Source organism: Trichosurus vulpecula, chromosome 4 (assembly GCF_011100635.1).
Source record: "Trichosurus vulpecula isolate mTriVul1 chromosome 4, mTriVul1.pri, whole genome shotgun sequence".
Lineage (NCBI taxonomy): Eukaryota > Metazoa > Chordata > Mammalia > Diprotodontia > Phalangeridae > Trichosurus > Trichosurus vulpecula.
This window is the reverse complement of record NC_050576.1, coordinates 165,549,158-165,568,438: the sequence shown is the minus strand read 5'-3', so window position 1 is coordinate 165,568,438 and position 19,281 is coordinate 165,549,158. Positions and strand designations below refer to the sequence as shown.

The following is a 19,281-nucleotide window of genomic DNA, read 5'->3' as shown; positions in this document are numbered from 1 at the left end:
TTTCTTCCCCAACTAATTCCTCTGTGTGGGTTCTTCCTCTCACATCTCATTTGTATAAAATAATTAATTACTCTTTTTAGCTGTTCCTAATGGGTTTACTTTTTAAAGTCATATCATACTCAGGTCTAACCCAATCTTTCTTATACACTACCCAATTACTAATAACAACCTTGGTCATATGCTTTACATTCTACATATATAAAAAGTAAACAGTCTGTCCTTATCGAGTCCCTTAAAATTAGTCTTTGGTATGTACCTTGTATTTCTCTTGACTCTTGTATGCAAATATTCTATTAAGTTCATGTGTGATTTTGTTTTTTTTTTTTTTAACAAAGTCCTGAAAGGCTGATAGTTCATTAACTGTCCATTTTTTTTTCACTCAGGATTATGCTTAATTTTGCTGGGCATTATATTTTCAGCCAGAACCCCAGTTCTTTTGCTCTTTGATATATAGTGTTCCAAAATTTGTGGTCTCTTAGTGTCACCCACTGCTAGGTCTTGTATGATTCTAATTGTGGCACCACCATATTTAATTTTTTTTCTTGTTGCTTGTAATATTTTATCCTTGAGCTGGGGGTTTCAGACTATAATATTCCTATGGGTTTCCCTCATAGGATCTCTTTCAGGTGGTGACCAGTAGATTTCTTCTATTTCTACTTTCCCCTCTTATTCTAATGCTTCAGGACAATTTTCTTTAATTATTTCTTGTATTATTCTATCAAGATTCTTTTTTTTTGATCATAGCTTTCAGGCAGTCCAATTATTCTTATGATTTCTCTTCTTGATCTGTTCTCCAGATCAGTTGTTTTTCTTATGTTTCACATTCTCTTCTATTTTTTTCATTCTTTATATTTTTTTTATTATTTCTTGATCTCTTATAACTTCTCTGGCTTCCCCTTGCCCAATTCTGATTTTCAAGGAGTCATGCTCTTCCTTAAGATTCTGGATCTCCTTTTCTAATTGGTTGACATTCTTCTCATAATCTTGTTTTTCTTTAATTGGCTTTTTTTTTTTAGTTCTTCCTCAATCTCTCTCATTTGATTTTTAAAGTCTTTTTTAAGTTTGTCTATGAATTCTTTTTGAGCAGGTGGCCATCTGACATTACTCTTTGGGGTAGAAGAGGGTTTCTTTACTTCAGTATCTTCCTCTGAAAGATGAACCCCAGTCTTCATAGTAACTCCCTATGGTTGGATTCTTTCTCTTTTGCCTTTGTATTTTTTTTATTTGTAGTACCTTAGTTTTTATAACACCTCTAGTCCTGGCGAATGGGGGATTGTGCCTCTGGCCTCAGATCCTTCTTCACTTCTCCCCTCTGGCCTGGAACCGGAACCAAAACCTCCAGCCTCCTATAAGTGCCCACAGCCAATGGCAACCCCACCCTACTGCTTCTACACTCACTAGGCTAATACTGGTTCCTTCTCACTTCACTTCACTCCACCCCCTCCACCTCCCACCCCCCCGCCCCTCGCCACATCTCCGAAGCACAGCTGAGTCTGGTGTTTCTTGTCAGCAGAAGTTCCCTCCATCTTCCATGGCTAAGACACCCAACACTTCTCACTGTCTCAGGGGTGACAGTTCCTGAGGCCAAGGCAGCCTCCCAACCCTGCTAACCCCAGGGCTTGCCTCTTGTTGTTTAAGCGGACCTAGGACCTAGCCTGAAGGTGTTTACTCTTCATAGGAACCAAACCTTTTCCTGGGACTTTTCTTCCAATCTTCTTTGATTGTCCTAGAAGGACCCCTGTTCTGCCCCTACTCTTATTTATTTTTACTGCTCAATATTCGTCCTGAGGCACTATTTCATCTCCTTTGTGGGGGAAAATATTGAGAGCTTGCAATTTTCTGACCTACTCAGCCATTTTCCCAGAATCCTCTCCTACCCTTGCTATTTTGAAGAAAATTTATTTCCTACCTTTTCAACTAGGTCCTACATGAGATCTTTCAAGAAAGGTCTTTCACAGACACTGTGCCCATTTAACTCCACCTTTATCTGTGTCTTTGTTTCTAGTTTTGTAGCGTGCCTATGATCCCACTGGTGTAGAAAACTCCAAGCCAGACCTTCCTCTACCCCTGCAGAGGGGAGCCTGCTTGACCACTCTTCTTGCAGTGCTTCCTGAAGAAATGAAGTGACACATATGCCCTGATTCCAAGGCTACCTCTCAACACCATGTTCCCTCTCACATGGCTATTATAGGATTGTGAGAAACCAGGGTTACACTAAACATACTATTATGTAAAGGGATCTGCAAACCTTAAAAGGCTGTAACTATTACCATCAGCTTAGGTTTTAATATAAATCCTCTAATGGCAATTAATTCTGTAGAATATGCTTCAACAGCCTACTTCGCTAGAGCTTGACCCTAAATTATAGCCCACCCGCCACCACTCAGCCCGCTCCTCAGCAGTGAGTTCAGGTACCTTTTACAAGATATCTCCAAGTAGTAACTACATGATTATTAGAGGCTCAAAGCAGAGCAGACAGAATGTTGGACTTGGAGAAAGAAAGATCAGAGTTCAAATCCAACCTCTGATACTTACTAGCAATGTGACCATGGACAAGCGACAAAACCACTGTGAGCCTCAGTGTCCTCACCAATAAAATGGGGACATTGATACCTGCAGTACCCTGCATCTCAACATTGCTGTGAGGCTCCCATGAAATAATGTATGTATAGCAAACTACCAAGTACGCTACAAATACTGGCTACTATTATTATTACTGAGGGTGTTATACGTTAGCAACAAGCTTTATGAACAATCAATTTCCCCTTGACTCCAACACAGTGACATCATTTCAGTTCTCTTCGAGAACAAAGGGCAACCAACATTCTTTGCAGTGGTTTTTTTTTTTTGGAGGGTGAAAGGCAGGAGGATTGTGGTTAACTGACTTGCCCAAGGTCACACAGCCAGATGTCAAGTGTCTGAGGTCTGATCTGAACTCAGATCCTCCTGACTCCAGTGCTCTACGCACTGGGCCACATAGCTGCCCCTGAAGTGCTTATACTAGGGAGCCCCTGAAGTTGCTCCTGGCTCAAAAGTCCTAGAACCCTTAAAAACTTCCCTTTAGAAAGTTTACTCACCTCCCTGGGGTGACATAAGTTTGCTATTACCTAAAGGCAGGAGACAGATGAGAGAGACTGTCAAAATCCTTTACAGACCCTTTATGTTTCTTTGCATACTGATCTCATTTTGACTCATCTCACTCCTAGAGACATTGTCCCTTTTCCCTTATTCCTTAATTACTACCTATAACAGCAGAGCAATAGAATTCAGGACCTCCTATCACCCAAGATCGTTTTGATAACAATCAATGAAACCAATTCCTGTCTTTGCGCTTCCCTTGTGACCCTCATGTCCAATATCTATCATCCAAAGAGAAAGACCAGGTGGATTAACTCAGATTCAAAAGGACATTAACATCTCTTACTTGTACTGGGATCCTTTTAGCAATATCAAGAATTAGTTCCACATTTGCATAGTTGTTGTTGTTTGGTCCTCCAGGCACTGGGACATAGTGATCTGCCATCTTAATATACTCTGAAAACAGAAGCAAAATAAGATACAGCATGTATCTGCTTTCACTAAGAAGTATAAAAATACTGCAAAAAAGCCAGAGTAATGAACAGAGATCACACCACCACACAGCAAAGCCACCAAAACAGGATCCTTTCTAAGTGAAGCTCAACCTTCTCTCACTTATTTTCTTCACTGTTTAGATGCCCAAGAGCATCCTATGTTCTCAAAGCACTTTCATTGTGCAACCTCTGAGAATTCTCAACATGGCACGGCAGACACAGCTGACCTTGGAAGTTCAAGTGCTGCCTCTGACACAAAGAGTCAACATGACTGAACAACAACAAGATTATGTCAGTCGGCTTAATAGTGACAACTATCAAATATAAGTATAATGTTGGGCAAATAACCTCTCAGTGCTCTGAGACTATAAGTTAGTGAAGAGATGCTATTTTGCTACAAGGAGTTTCGTTATCACGGAATTTCCTGTGCTAATGAAATCACAGGTCTAGTCTCTTTCCGTATCCCTACACCCCTATCATTTACTTATCTGAAGGAGCAGCTAGATGGCTCAGTGGACAGAACACTGGACCTGGTGTCAGGAAGACTTTAGTTCATATTTAGTCTCACTTACTAGCTGTGTGACCCTGAGCAATTCACTTAACCTCTGTTTGCCTTAACCCACTGGAGAAGGAAAAGGCAAACCACTCCAGGACCTCTGCCATAGCACTGGCATGCCATGGTCCATGGGTCACAGTCAAACATGACTGAACAAAAACAGGATTATGTCAGTCAGCTTAATAGTGACAACTATGAAATATAAGTACATCTACATCCGAGAGTTTCAGCATTAGTTAGAGTAAGATCTCAGTATCGTATATCTTCACATTAGAATCTCACTTAGATAAGACTCTTGAAGAATAGGGAAAAACCAAACAGAAATGGCAAGTTCTCTAGAGGGGATAAGTAAGAGTTATTAGAAATCAGGAGCTGAATAAGAAGTGAATGTTAACTAGCTTCAGAAAAATGGGGAATATAGCTTTCTAGGAAAGGAATCACGGGGGCCTGAACTAGGACAAATTTAGGGTATTCAGTTAAAGATGATGGGTATTACCAGGAAGGAGAGAGAAAAAGCACACAAAGATCTGAAAGAAGAGGGGGCCAAGTCATGCAGAGAGAATGAATTCTTTCCATCTGTTCTTATTTTCGCTTTATCTTCCTCCCTCCCTCTTAGTCTCCCTTTCTCATTTTACTTCCCTATTTCTACCATAAGTAGCCACAATTTGGAATTAAGGAGTTTTATATATTTATTGATTAAAATTGTTTGCTTATTCTTTCAACAGGAGGCAAGTACTTCACATGTAAAATCAGAAAGTGACAAAATTTGACACTAGCAGGACTGTGGGCAGATACACAAACATTATAGGAGTATAACTGCAGATTATTGAAATATTTTTGGAGTACTACAAGCAATAACCAACAAAAGTCACAAAAATAATCATACTCCTTGAACTCATACCAATTTTGGGGAATAGACCCTAAAAAGTACAAAAAAGTTAAAAAAAAAACTTAACTGTTCAAAAGTATCTATAGCAGCATTGTTTTCAATTACAAACAACTGGAAACAACCTGAATATTCAACAGTGTGTGAATGACTGAAGATAGTTTTGTTACGGACCAAGAGGGGAAGAACTGCATGAATAATATCACAGATTGAGGCATGAAGGTACTGGAGCACATGATATAATTGACTATACTACCATTAAAAATGACACATGAGGAATATAAATTTAAAAATATTTTACGAAATAATGCAAAGCAATCAAAGTAGATCTGGGGAAAGAGTTACACTGTCTACAAAAAAAATGAATATAGGTGCAAATACAGTAACAAAGTTAACAGAGAATAGAAGGGAGTGTAGTGAGCTGCTATGGGTATCTTGTATGAAGATATCCATTTTTAGTGTGAATTGTGGTGTCTACACACAAGTGTTTAAAAAAACGTAACTAAATATTTTATAAATTTCTAAAGAAATCTAGTGTGAGGTCAATTTAATTCTCTTCAATAAGCATTTACTAAGTATTTTCATACTTAATTTAAATTAAATTAAATTAATAAAATACAGGCTATGCTTCAAAATATCTTTTCTTCATTCAAGACTCCTATAAATGTTACCTGAAATTGTCTTAGGCCAGAATCATAGTGGAGGAAATGGGAGACCACCCAGTTTGAACCACCACCACCCCCCCCAGTCGATCGCCAAGGGTTTATTAAGCATCTACTATGTGCCAAGCCCTGTACAAAGTGCTAAGGATATAAAGACAAAAAAATAGTCCCTGCTCTCAAGGAGCTCACAGTCTAGTCTATATCCAAGCTAGAAATGGCTTGGATTAATGTTAAATTAAAGTTGCTTTCTGACAATTATGAGTATCAGGGAAGGTTTCTCACGACGTGAGCTTTGAAGGAAATTATAAAAAAATAGTAAGAGGAGGAGGTGAGGAAGTAATGCATTCCAGGTAGGAGAGGATATCTTGTTCAAAGGCATGGAGAAGGGAAATTGGATGTCAAATTCAGGGAATGGCAAGTTGGCTAGTTTGATTAGACTATAACAGGTAATCTGGAGCTAGACTGTGAAGGACTTTAAATGCCAAGCAGTGAGGTTCTCATTTTAACCTAGAGCCAATGGAGCCAATGAAGCCTTTTAAGCAGGAGAGTAACATGGTCAGACCTTTGCTTTAGGAAGAGTATCTTAGCATAATTGGGGAATGACTGAGCAAACTGTATATGAATGTGACAAAATAACTACTGTGCTTAAAGAAACGAAGAAGGAATGATTTCAAAGAAACACGGAAAGACTTGCATGAATTGATAAAGAGAAACAGGAGAACAATGTATACAATAACAACAACACTCCAAGTACAAACTACTTGGGAAGAATTAATTAAAATTTTGATCAATACAATAACCAACCATGATGCCAAAGGACTCACGATGAAGCATGTTACCTACCCACCTCCTGACAGAGTGGTGATGGCCTTGGGATGTAAATTGAGACATATATTTTTTGAGCATGGTCAATATGGAAATTTCTTTTGTTTAACTATACATAGGCCTGAAACTAGGATAAGAATGGTAGCTATGGGAATGGAAAGGAGATGAAGGTGAGACAGATTGTGGAGGCACGGTCAACAAGATTTGGTAAGTGACCAGATGTAGAACATGAGGGACATACAATTAAGGTTGATTTTGATGCTGTGAATCCAGGGGACTGGAAGGATGGTGACACTCGTAACAGAAATAGCAAAGTTTGGAAAAGAAACAGGTTTAAATAAATAATGAATTCCTCTCTCTCTCTCTCTGTACATATGTATGTATATGTACACATATATGTATATTGTGTATACATGTGTGCAGACTTGATTAGTAGATGACCTATGTGAACATACACCCAAAGCCTACAGTTCATCTAGCAGGTATCACTGCCACTACCAAATGGCTATCTGGGGCTTTACAATTCAAGTTTCTCCACTACTAAGGCTGCAGCAGACCTTAAAGGAGGAAAAGGAGGTTAGGGCTTGAAGGCAGACAAAGCTGATGTCCCATCCCCTATCACTATCATTCTAATTTAATCTCTGTCCTTATAACTCCCATAGAAGTTGTACCCAATGGCACCTCCAGACTAGAAAACCCTACCCTAGAGAGGACTCACAAACTTCCCTCAAGAAGCATTGCTAGATGTCTTATAAATGTCTCCGAAAACGCGCAAACTTCCCTCAAAAGGGAAATAAATCATTCTTGAAGCAAATGTTGAATTATTTCCTTTTTCCAGAATAGATTTCTTTGGTCATTAGTGAAAGAAATGTCTCAGGGGCACAACATGGATGAGGCTAACACAGAGACTCTCCTTCGGTATACTGCTGACTTTCTACCCCCAACTGTTTTATTGGCACTCATGGAACATAGGTACAGAAGGTCATTAAAAAGAGTCAAGTCTAAGTGGGGAACAACGTGTCAATTAAAACTACTTTCTAATCTAAACACCCTTTCCCTCCTCACACACTAGAACATAGTCAAGCCCCCGCTGCCATTCCTGAGGAAAATCCTTGACTTTCTTTCCTGTTTAAATACAGTAATAGTAGCCTAGGTCAAAGCATGCTGGAAGGGTTAGATATTCAAGCCAAACTTGTCCACATGTACCCTACCTTAAAAAAGTCTAAGAGACACAAAGTACTGAATGGAAGAAAGATGAGGACTAGGTCATACATCCCGAGTATAGAAAAAGTCTTCAATTCAGCTATAAAATCAGAGCTTGGACCAAACAATCTCTAAGGCATCTTCCACCTCTAAATCTATGATCCTATGATCCACAATCCTGTGATGGATATTCAGAGAAGGAAAGGTAAATCATTAGGAAAACAGCTGGAAACAGAGGTAAACAAAAATACCCCAATGTTGAATTCCCTCAGGGCCCAGAGACAGCTAGTGGTAGAAGATAGCTGTGAGAACTAAAGGGAATTCCAATCCCCAGTTTCTGAAAAAAATCTAACAAAGCCTCAGCACAAACTTTCAGACACCCCAGACAGCTTTCCTCCCAAAAAGCTCCAGAATTACACATCAGCATTTGCTAACCACCTCCTATGTCCTGGCACTGGGTGAGGAGCAAAAAGCAGAAACACCTGAGTGGGCTACAAAGCAAATACTTATCACTGGAATGGGAAAAGAGCTTAAAGCCCAAATTAAACCTCTGGGTAAACTTCTACCTACTTATACTTCAAACACAGGAATCTGAGGTAGGACAAATTGGTTAATGTTTAAAATTAAAGGCCTGTAGGAGTGAACAATATCTCATTTCAAAGTACAACCACTCCCAGATTTCTATCTGATTCAAATACCTGGGTTCAAGTCCCAGACACACACATACACATACACACACACACACACACACACACACACACACATATGCTATGTCACCACGGGCAAGCAAGCACCACTGTAGGAAGTTTCCCCACTGATAAAATCACAGGTCCAAATCCTCCCAAAAAGGACAGAGGAATAAAAATCAGTGTTCCCAATAGTTTCAAGGGGAACTTCTTAAGTTAGCTAGCCTTTCACCTACTTATGGCCAAAATATAGCAATGCTCCATGCTCTAAAATGGTGCTAGTTCAAATAATTCTTACGTAACTCACCTGCATTCGCTTTAAGATCTTCAGGTGTAACCATGACAACAAATCGGATTGCACGTTCATTTCGAAACATCTCATAAGACCACCTACGGATAGATCTCATGCATTTCACTGCAGCAATACCATTATTAGCAATAAGAACCTGAGAAAAGTGAAGGAATGAAAGCAGAAATGAAGTCAATGATGGAAAAGAAAATAAGGGAAAAAATCCACATGCATCTGTCCTTCTCTGAGAAAACCAAGTTTACAACCAGAAATTCTTATCACTCATCAGTCAGTCAGCTTAGAAGCCATCTCCCACATGACCCGGCAGATGTCATTTAAAAATGTTAGTCAAGTAGGTATTGTAATGTTTCCCAAGTAAAACTAAATCCCTCTCCCTTAATTTTCTGGAGGGATAAATAGGTGTTGTAGTTCTTCTACCAATGGTTTTTCTAAAGAAAAAAGTCCTAACCTTATAGAGATTCAAGCATTTATCAAGCCCTTCCTATGTGCCAGGTATTGTGCTAAATTCTGGGGTTACAAAAAAAGGCAAAAACAATCCCTGCCCTCAAGAAACTCACAGTCTTATGAGAGGAAGCAAGATACGAGGTATAAACAAACTAGATATTAACAGGATAAATTAGAGATAATCTCAAAGAAGTGTTATATGACGTTTTCTGATGGCAAAGGCACACTGTTACCTACATTCTACCAACAACCAGCAACTCTCTTTAAGATGATGAATTCAGCCCCCCAGAATGTGGAGTGTGCCTCAGGGGAAAGAAGCACCAGGAACACAGTACCTGAATGTACAACATGAAGAGACAGACTTTTCTTTAAGTGTAAGTCTTTTACCTCCTAACCTCTCCCCTAGAAATCAGGTCCTATGTGTTTATGAAGAGAGCAGCAGGACAACTGGATAACAGGATAAAAGCCCTTCAGGAGGATAATTAGGACTGAGTAATAGAATACCCTGCTTTACTCCTCTGAGCACCTGTAAGCTACTTCTTGTGTCTATAAGTTATCTCACTGGAGCATTCTTCAAGCTCTCTCTGATATGGCCTATATAAAGGCAGCAATAAATTATTCTTACTACATTTCTGAAATATGTCTAAATGCCTTTATCACATGTAAGATATATGCCAAACTTCCTATTTAGCTAGAGGGAGACTTATAAACCACAGTAGGGAGTAGTGAGAATAGACTCAAATCTTCTGTGCTTTCTACTACTTGTGCTGCTTTCACCAATATTTTTTTAGAAAGAGAATCTGGAAGACTTAGCTCCACACCCAAACTATACAGCGATGGGGAGCACCCGTGGGCTACAGCCCTGTTCAACTTATCCTTCAGACCCCTGAACATGCCCATCCCTGTGAAACCGTAAGATCGTTCTAAAAGAAATAACATGCTCACCTCTTCATCTTTTATTAATTGAAGCAAAGTATTCAAAGGTAGATATTCACTCCTAAAAATGGAGTAATTATCAAATAGGATACTATGGTAAAGATGTGTAAATCCCAGAGAGTCACATAATAGCTCAGAAAATCCCTGACATTATAAGCATTTCCAGAATTTACCAGGTCCTGGACAATAGCATTCTAAATCTCATTCATTTAGGAGAAAAAAAGCTAAAGTCAACAGTATTCACAGGAACCATTACAACTTACCTTCTCAATCACTTTATTTCCCCCAAAACGAGTAACAAACTCTGCTGGAGAAGCAACAGTGAAATCTCTCTGGGAGTCTATCTTCTTTCGGTCTCGGCCTTGCTTTACCAGGTGTAGGCCGGACATGCTGGACCTACAAGACGAGAGAAACCATAACAATCTATGTAAACGATTTTATCATCCAGACTATTTCCCTGGTGGACCTGTTCTTCCCTACAGGATCCTTCCTCATCAGACACATTGCAAGTTCACAGTTCAGATTAGCACCTCTTAGAAACAAGAAAATTTCCTCTCAAAAATATAAAACATTTGTTTTCAACACCAAGGAATCCGCCATGGTTCACATAGAGTCTCTATAGAAAAACTATTGTAAGAAAACAGACAAATCTGTGTATAGGAATCAAATGGAGAGGTAATGAAAATACAATCAGTTAAAGTTCAGAACTGAAAAAGATGTTAGAAATCATCTAATCCAACGCCTTCATTTGAGAGACAAGAAAAATGAAGCTAAAATAAATTAAGAGAAGTTCACCAAATCATGCATCTAAATTAGTGAAAGCGTGAGAAACCGGGTCTCCTAACAGCCACATCTGTTATTATTCCTACTCCTCCATATTCCACAACTACTTCTTTGTAATATTTTAGGCACGTTAGCTGTAGGTTGAAGGTCTAGGAACAGGGACCAGTTCCCAGGGGTTTTTTGTTTTTGTTGGGGAAAGGGACATGATAATAGTTTGAGATTTGCATTAAGTCTGGATGTGAGAAGAAAAGCAAGGAAACCTGTACAGAAGGTATCAAAGGTGAACTAGGGGGAGGAGGGTATAAAATTTACACAACAGCCTAAGGTATTACTGGGGGGAAAAAATTAAAATCACTGCAACAGAAACAGAAAAGTAGTACAGTGAGGCTTCAAAAGTGGGGGGAGAAAGGGAGAACTCCATCCAGCTTTCAAGGGTGGAATTCTTTCACACAGCTCACATGACAAACTAGAACCTAAGAAAATGCAAGGAGAATAATGTGGGACCTCAGCTTAATGTCGTATGTGTACTGACTGAAGAAAGGGGAGATGTTTAGCCTAGAGAAAAAAAGACTGAAGAGGGGGCACAACATCTAACTTCAAGTAGTTGAAGAGATATAATATAGAAGACGACTTATTCTTGATTCCCAAAGACAAAGCCAAGACCTATGCGTTAACACATTTTGTGTTGACAGCAGGAAAAAAATCAACATTAGAGCTGTCCAAAAGGGAGAATAGACCACATGGGAAGATAGTCGGGATTTCCCCCTCACTGAAGTCTTTAAGAAAAATCACATAACCATTTATTGGTTAAATTTCAGAGGAGATTCTTATTTAGGTATGGGTTAGACCAGATGGCCTCTAAGGTCCCTTCCAAATCTAAGACCCTTGGAAAATCATATATATAGTTTCTTATAAGCATGACTAAATTATAAAAACCACATGGTGCTGAAGGTTAATCAACAGGACAGAAAGCTGCTTTCCCTAAGCCAAGGGCTGCATCCTCATGGAGGTACCTCATTCTGCCCTCTTCCTAATCCTCAACCCTAGAGAAAATACTTTGTAGCTCCAATAGTCAATTACACACCAGTTCATCAGCTAGTTTCCTATCACTTCAGCAGAAAACATAATAGATTAATTATGCAGAATGAGACACATTTTGAGGCACAGTCCATATAAGAATTCGTTTTGCTTAGCTCTGCATATTTTTATAGGAGTTTTGCTTTTATATTTTCCAGTGAAAGGGGGAAGGTGGGAGGGAGAAAAAATGATTGTTTTTTGAAAAAAAGATATAATTACAAATTAAAAAGAAAACAGCCCAATAAGCAAGCTGTTTCACTGGATCCCTAACAGGAGAATCTGAATATGATACCATACAAGAGGGTTCACCTATAGAATTTCTACCATCCTTTTCAGCACTAACATTCTATGACTTTAAAATACAGAAGGCAGTGTGGTATAGTGGAAAGACTACTAGAATGGGAGGGCATGGGTTCAAAGTCAGACTCCACTACTTACTACCTGTGTGACCTTAGGCACAGCCTTAACCTCATTCTGACTCTCAATTAGTCACCTGTAAATTGAGAGTTACACTAGATGACCTCTGATGTCCCTCCCAGCTCTAAATCTATAACTCTATAAATTCAACAACTGGGAGAAAAAAACAAAAGCAGCTTTCTATTCTATCACCAATTGCAATGCCAAGTTCCTTCCAAAACCAAAACAACGCTTCTAAACCCCATAAAGGATCTGGGTAGCTTCCTGTTTTGCTGCCAGTTCTTAAATAAGATTGTTTCTTGCTCCTGGTTCTGGTTTCAAATTTGTATTTGTATCATTATATCCCTTTTGAAATATAAGCCCTTTCCCTGAATGAAGCTTTTATATGTAAATTCAAAAATAATCATAAAACTGCTATTTTTTCCTAGTCTATAAGGTAAGGTCTAGCATACCAGGGACATTTAGATCACAGAATATTAAACTTAAAAGAAATTTTAGAGAACACATATTCCAAACCTTTCGTTTTAAAAAGAAGAAAAATGAGGCCCAGAGAGGGGAAAAAGATTTGTCCAAATTCACAGAGCCACTTAATGAGAGGCCTAAACCAGAACCCAGGTCTTCTGATTTGGATAAGAGATCTTTTTTTCCATTACACTACAATGCCTTTCCACATTAAATATTTATACTCTATAGAGAGAATGAATGTTCTCTACTTTCCTCTCCCAGGGTCTGCACTGAGCCAGTTCAGTTACTTAGATTATTTTCTAGATGACACTAAGGAAAGACTGTTTATCCTATCAAGGAATTCGCTGCCCCAACAATTTCCTTCTACCAACATCTCAATCTATGTAAAATCTTATGAGTTCAAGGATCAGCATTCACCTCAGGAAGATAACAATGAAAAACCATTGCTGGCCTGAGATCAGTGTCTAGTCCACCACTATGCCTGAAAACCTGGCCAGGAATGGCTAGGCATTCTGTGCCTACTCAATACAAAACCCTCTCACCAACTAGCTCCAACCTGTAGATTAACATTTTTAAGCCTTGTACTCTACCTACCCCTCCCCAGGCCCCCAACCCCCCCACCCTGCCCCCATTCATTTTGTGAATAAAGAAATGAAAGCTCAGGCAGAACAGCAGGGCCAAACTAGAGCCTGGATTTCCTAACTCCCAATTCAAGTTCTCTTTCTGTAGCATCCTGACTCTCTAAAAACAATTAATAGCTTGTATTTATATAACACCTTACCACTCACAAAAAGCTTTGCAGGCACACCAGTGAATGAGCATCTACAGCAGTAGGACAGATTTTGGTCAGAGAATAAAAAGAACTTTCAGGCAGTGATGGATCAATCAGTACAAAACACTGAGAAGCTATGAAAGGATGCAGACTTGCATTGCCTGGGGATCATCTCTAGAGGGCTCTTCCAGGAAGTTCCTCCATTTCTCATTTTTTTCCTCCCATCTTTCTTCTACTTCTCCTCCATCTCCACCAGCTATCTCCTATCTCTCCCCTTTTCTCTCTCTTTTAACTTCTAGCTTTCACTCCCCAGCCCTCCCCTTTGACCTCTCTTGAATTTATCTTTTTCATCTTCCACCACTTCCTTGATCACAAATTTTCAGTGGTCACTAGGCCTATGCTCCAACAAGGTCAATGACAAAAAGGAAGGCCCTATATACATGACCATATTTATAGCAGCACTTATTGTGGTGGCAAAGAACTAAGAACAAAGCAAATGCCCATCAATTGGGGAATGATTAAACAAAGTGTGATACATAAATGTAATGCAATATCACTATGCAGTAAGAAATGACAAATATGACATATACAAATATGCACAGAAAGGCTTTGGGGAGCTGATACAAAGTGAAATAAATAAGCAGAACCAGGAAAACAATATACACAACTACTATAATGTAAATGGAAAGAACAATTAAAAAATGAATGCTGCAAAATTATAATTGACCAAGCTTTGGTCCCAAACATGAGATATGAGAAGACACCTTCCCTTGCTTTTTTAATGAGGTGAGAGAGAGACCTGACATGTAACACTACATGTAACATCAGGCCTTTTTTGATATTTTGATTTGCTGTGCTAAGCTGTTTTTTTCCTTCATTTTTCTTCTTTATTTCATGCTATGACTCTTTGGAAGGGGTAAGGGAAAGAGAATAGGAGATATAAGACATAAAAATAAAAGATAACAATAAAAAAAACTAATAATTTTTTTAGTGACATTATAGAAAGTAAAAGAGAAACTCCTTAGCATAACACAATGTAAATTCACAATACTCCCCCACATCCCTTCACACACTTATGTTCAGGCCAAAATAGAGGTCTAGCAGTTCCTTAATCCCAACATGTCATCTCCCATCTCCATGTATTCAGAGAGACTACCCTCCCCCACTTAGTGGCTTAATGCCCTCCCATCACCTCTGACCCTTGAGGCTCAGCTCAGATGACAATACCTCCTGACACCTTGCCCAGTAAAAAGATTCTCTTTTCCTCTCCTTAAATTTCCCCAGAGCACTTTGTCTGGATCTCTCCTTTGCCCCACCATACTTTATATTATACTTCTTTGTGTGACATCTAAGTTCCCCTTCCCCTCCAATAGACAATTCTTCGAAGTCAGAGTCTCTTTCATTTTTCATCTTTTTGTCCTCAGAATCTAGTACAGTAAATTAACTCATTTATTCACCACAACAACCCCATTAGGTAGGGAGTATAATTAACACCTCCATTTTAGAGAGAAGAAAGATGAAGCCCAGAGCGGGAGTGATTTGTCCAAAGTGACAGACAGTTAATAAGCAGCAGGATCAAGACTCAAACCCATGTCTCCTGATTCCAATGTTCAATGTCCAAAGTCAGTGCCACAGCACACTGAAGGGCAGTACCAGGGACACATAACTTCTACTCTAAAGGAAAAAAAAAAGCTATTTCCATACAACTTGATTTATTTTGCTTTTGGAATCATTTCTTTTAAGTCTTAGGTCTATGGGCTAGAGCCAGTTCACATTAGGCAAGAAGCTGTCTATGCTACTTATTCTTTGATCCCAACTAGACCATGGCCTCCTTAGTTCACTTGAAAATAAAAGGCCCAGTGCTCTGGAGGGAGATTGTGGAGAAAAAAAAAAAGTGGGAGAGGTTCATCACTAAGAAAATAAGGTCCATGAGTATGGCAACAGGCAATCATTCCTTTAGCAGTATTCAATGCTCGCTCCAGCGTTCTGGCACTGACTCACATGGAAATACATTCTGAATCCACACTTCATGAATCACAGCATTTGAGGGCCTGTAGCATGACCTTCCAAACAAAAACCAGCACAAATCAAATCCTAACTTTCCCTCTTATTTCCCTCATACCTTGGCCTTTTCAGAAACACAAGGATCCATAACTGAAATGCAACACCATGGCTAATGTAGATTCTGACATCATAATACAAAATATAGTTAAATTTCTTTGTATTGTCAGTATCTACTAACATGGGTGATTATTCAAGTCTATAGGACTAGAGGGTGGGATACTGGGAGAAAGATGAGTAAAAGCTTATAGGAAGAGACATTCCTCCACTTTATTTAAGTGGAGTGAGGCCTCAGATAAATTAATGAGAGGTTGTGAATTTCTATTAACTTGCAGAACTAGTTTAGTATACCGCATACTATCATGCCGAAAACCTGTTAGGCATAACTCCCTTGTGACCTAGAACAAGACATGTAGCCCCTCTGGGCCTAATTTTCCTCTTCTATGAAATGAGCAGGAGGACTAAGGGAATTCTGAAGTCCTTCTCAGCTCTAACTCTATAAATGCCCCAGCACACAGATCACATGCACAGATGCTGGTCAGAGCTTAACATGAGACAAAGCTACCCTGCTCTGCTCCACTTACTGCCCCGGAAACTTCACCAGTCCAGGCTGCTGCTTCCATATGTATAAAATGAAGGACTAAAGTCTCTATCATCTTTAAATCCCATAAAAATCACCTGATACTCAAGATACCCTAGACGCTCACTGAACACCTGGCTAACAAAGCAGCACAGCAGTTCCCAAGGGCACATCTCTTCCTCTGCACATGGCAGGTTCTCATCAAGAGGAATGAGAAGGAGAGAAATCAGAATATACAACTTGCAATGTAAAAGCCAACAAGAGCAACTATTCAAAACCAGACACACTCTGTTCTTCTTGCTGAAGGAAGACTAAGGTTTTTTTATATACATACTCACAACTCAAAATCTACATGTCCGCTAATGCACATCCTTATAAAAAGTAAACACCAGCTTCCTGCAGTCAGCTAGAGTTCTTTATACCATAGTCATTCCTCTACAATTCACATAAACTCTAAAATTATTTTTGCTACACTAGTAACTATTTACTTATGCCTTCTCAGCTCTGGAGGAATGGGTGTCAAGAATTAAATAATATTAAATAATAAGAGCTGGAATTTATGTGAAAATTTATATAAAATTTATTTGATTCTCATCACAACCCTATTCAGAAGGTTTGACAGATATTATTACTCTTATTTCAGAGAGCAGAAAACTGAGGCACAGAGAAGTTTGGCTATACAGCTTGTAAGCATCAGAGGCAAAATTCAAATCCAGTCATCTCCAAACTCCAAGTTCAGTGCTCTCTCCACTAAACCACAGTAACCAGAAGATTTTCAGTTTTCAGAGACCTGGCAAAAAGAGCAAAAACAAAATACGAAGTGGTTGGATCCTTCAGGCAACAAGTGACAAAAGCCACAGAACATTTAGAAGTAGTTTCACATGTTTAATAAATAGCCAATAATATTTCTAGGGAAGAGACTGGCAAGAGCCGTGCATTTGTAATTTAAGACCTACATTCAAATCCCAGTCCTGCTACTTGGTGTGTGTGTGTGTGTGTGTGTGTGTGTGTGTCTGTGTGCGTGCCTATGTGTGTATATATATACACACATACACACACATATGTACATACACACACAAATATACACCACTTGTATACAAACATACATCTATGACTTCGAGAACATCACTTTATGGATCCCTTTCATTATGGGAGTTGATCCAAATGATCTCTGAAATCCCTTTCTGCTCTAAATCCTATGAAATAATATGACTACTTTTCAGGGTCAATGGATATTTGCCTACTGGCCTGTTGGATACTTAGCACTTTTCCAGTGGTGACAGACACAGCAGTACTATACTAAGTATCACTGGAATTTTTTTTTTGACCTCCTTTGTTTAAGTAGTTTCACCTGGGACATGAGTATAACAGAAAAGATAAACAAACAGACATATAACAATTATTTTAGTCAATTGCCAAAACCATGCTACCATGTTCTCAGATGGGACATGTTTAATGCACTAGAAAAATTCAACAGGATATATGACAAAGAAGAGAGGAAGGAAAGGAGGGAGAACAAGGTGTAAAGAAGGAAGGAAAGAAGGAAATAAGCATTTATTAAGTACCTACTACGTACCAGGTACTGTGTTAAGCACTTCACAAATAACTCATTTGACCCTCAAAGCAGCCCTGTGAGAGAGGTGCTTCATCCTCCACCTCCATCCCAACAACCAGTAATAAATTCTTGTTCATTCTCTTTCCACAATTCCTCTTGAATCCATCCCTTCTCCTTTGTGTCAAGCGACACCAATCTAGATCAAGCCCTTACTCTTGCCTGGACTATTACAAGAGCATCCTAACTGGTCAGTATCTAAAGCTTTCCCCTATAGTGTTTCCAGTTTCTAAGTTATAGTTCTGTTTATATCACTCCCATGCTCAAAAACCTTCAACAGTTTCTCATTATTCCTCAATATTACATTCAAGAACCCCCTCCAATCCATCCTCCACTCAGCTGTCAAAGTGATCTTCCTAAAGCACGGATATGCCCAGGTTATCCCTCCCCACCTCACCTCCAGTCAATAAATTCCACTGGCTTCCTATCACTATCACCTTCAAGATCAAATATCAAATCTTCTGTTTGGCATTAAAGCCATTCATAATCTGCCCACTTCCCCCTTTTCCAGTCAGGCATCTTACACCTTATTCACCCTCACAATCTCTGTGACAATGGCCTCCTCTCTGACACTTCGTCTTTCTCTACTCTGTGCATTTTTACTACCTCTCCTCATATCTGGAATTCTCTCACCCAATCAATAAGCATTTATTGAGTACCTACTATGTGTAAGGCACTCTGCTAAGCATTAGGGATACAAAGAAAAGCAAAAGAAAGCCCCTGATCTCAAGAAGCTCACAGTATAATGGGGAAGACAACTTGCAAACAACTATTTCTGCCTCTTGGCTTCCCTGGCTTCCTTCAAGTACAAGTTAAAATCCCAGCTTCTACAAGGATCTTTTGCATATGGGTTGTTGCTATATAGTCCACTTAATGCTAGTGCCTTCCTTCTGCTAAATCTCCGATTTATCCCGTACGAAGCTTGTTTTGTACATTTGGCATGCTGTCTCCCTTTTAGACTGTGATCTCCATGAGAGCAAAGAGACTCTTGCCTTCTCTCTACCCTAGCACTTAGCACAGGCACCTGGGACATAGTGTTCACAAACTGATCGAGCACCCACAATCAAATCCCAATTTGCCTTTCTGGCCTTATCTCCCCCTCTATTCAATATAATACAATTGTCTCTTAGCAATAACAGTATTTGGCATTTACATGGCATTTTATGGGTCACAAAGTACTTACATTTGAACCTGACAACTTTGAGAAAAGTAAGATAGGCGTGATTATCACCATTTTGCAGGTAAGGACACTGAAGTACATGAAGGTTAAGTGAGTTGCCCACAATCATAAAACAGTGATAATAATAATAGTACTTTGGGCCTCAGTGACTAGAAACTGTGAAAGTCTCTTGACTCTCTTGAGTGTCCAAAGTCAGGAAGGTCTCTCTTGATACCAAGTCTTGCCACTATACCACAATGCCTCTCAGAAAAATG

The 19,281-nt window shown here is 39.2% G+C and overlaps 1 protein-coding gene across 4 annotated transcripts in view; it reads right to left on the bottom strand.

Annotated features, from left to right (window-relative positions):
- The window catches only part of ACACA (acetyl-CoA carboxylase alpha), a 251,831-nt gene that overhangs the window by 190,288 nt on the left and 42,262 nt on the right, over positions 1 to 19,281 (bottom strand). For all 4 annotated transcript variants that reach the window (XM_036753329.1, XM_036753327.1, XM_036753328.1 and 1 more), the window contains 3 exons: positions 10,344 to 10,476; positions 8,698 to 8,836; positions 3,425 to 3,534 (listed from right to left, as the gene is read on the bottom strand). In XM_036753329.1, the coding sequence (XP_036609224.1) occupies positions 3,425 to 3,534; positions 8,698 to 8,836; positions 10,344 to 10,476 (382 nt within the window). The remainder of the gene's footprint in view (positions 1 to 3,424; positions 3,535 to 8,697; positions 8,837 to 10,343; positions 10,477 to 19,281) is intronic.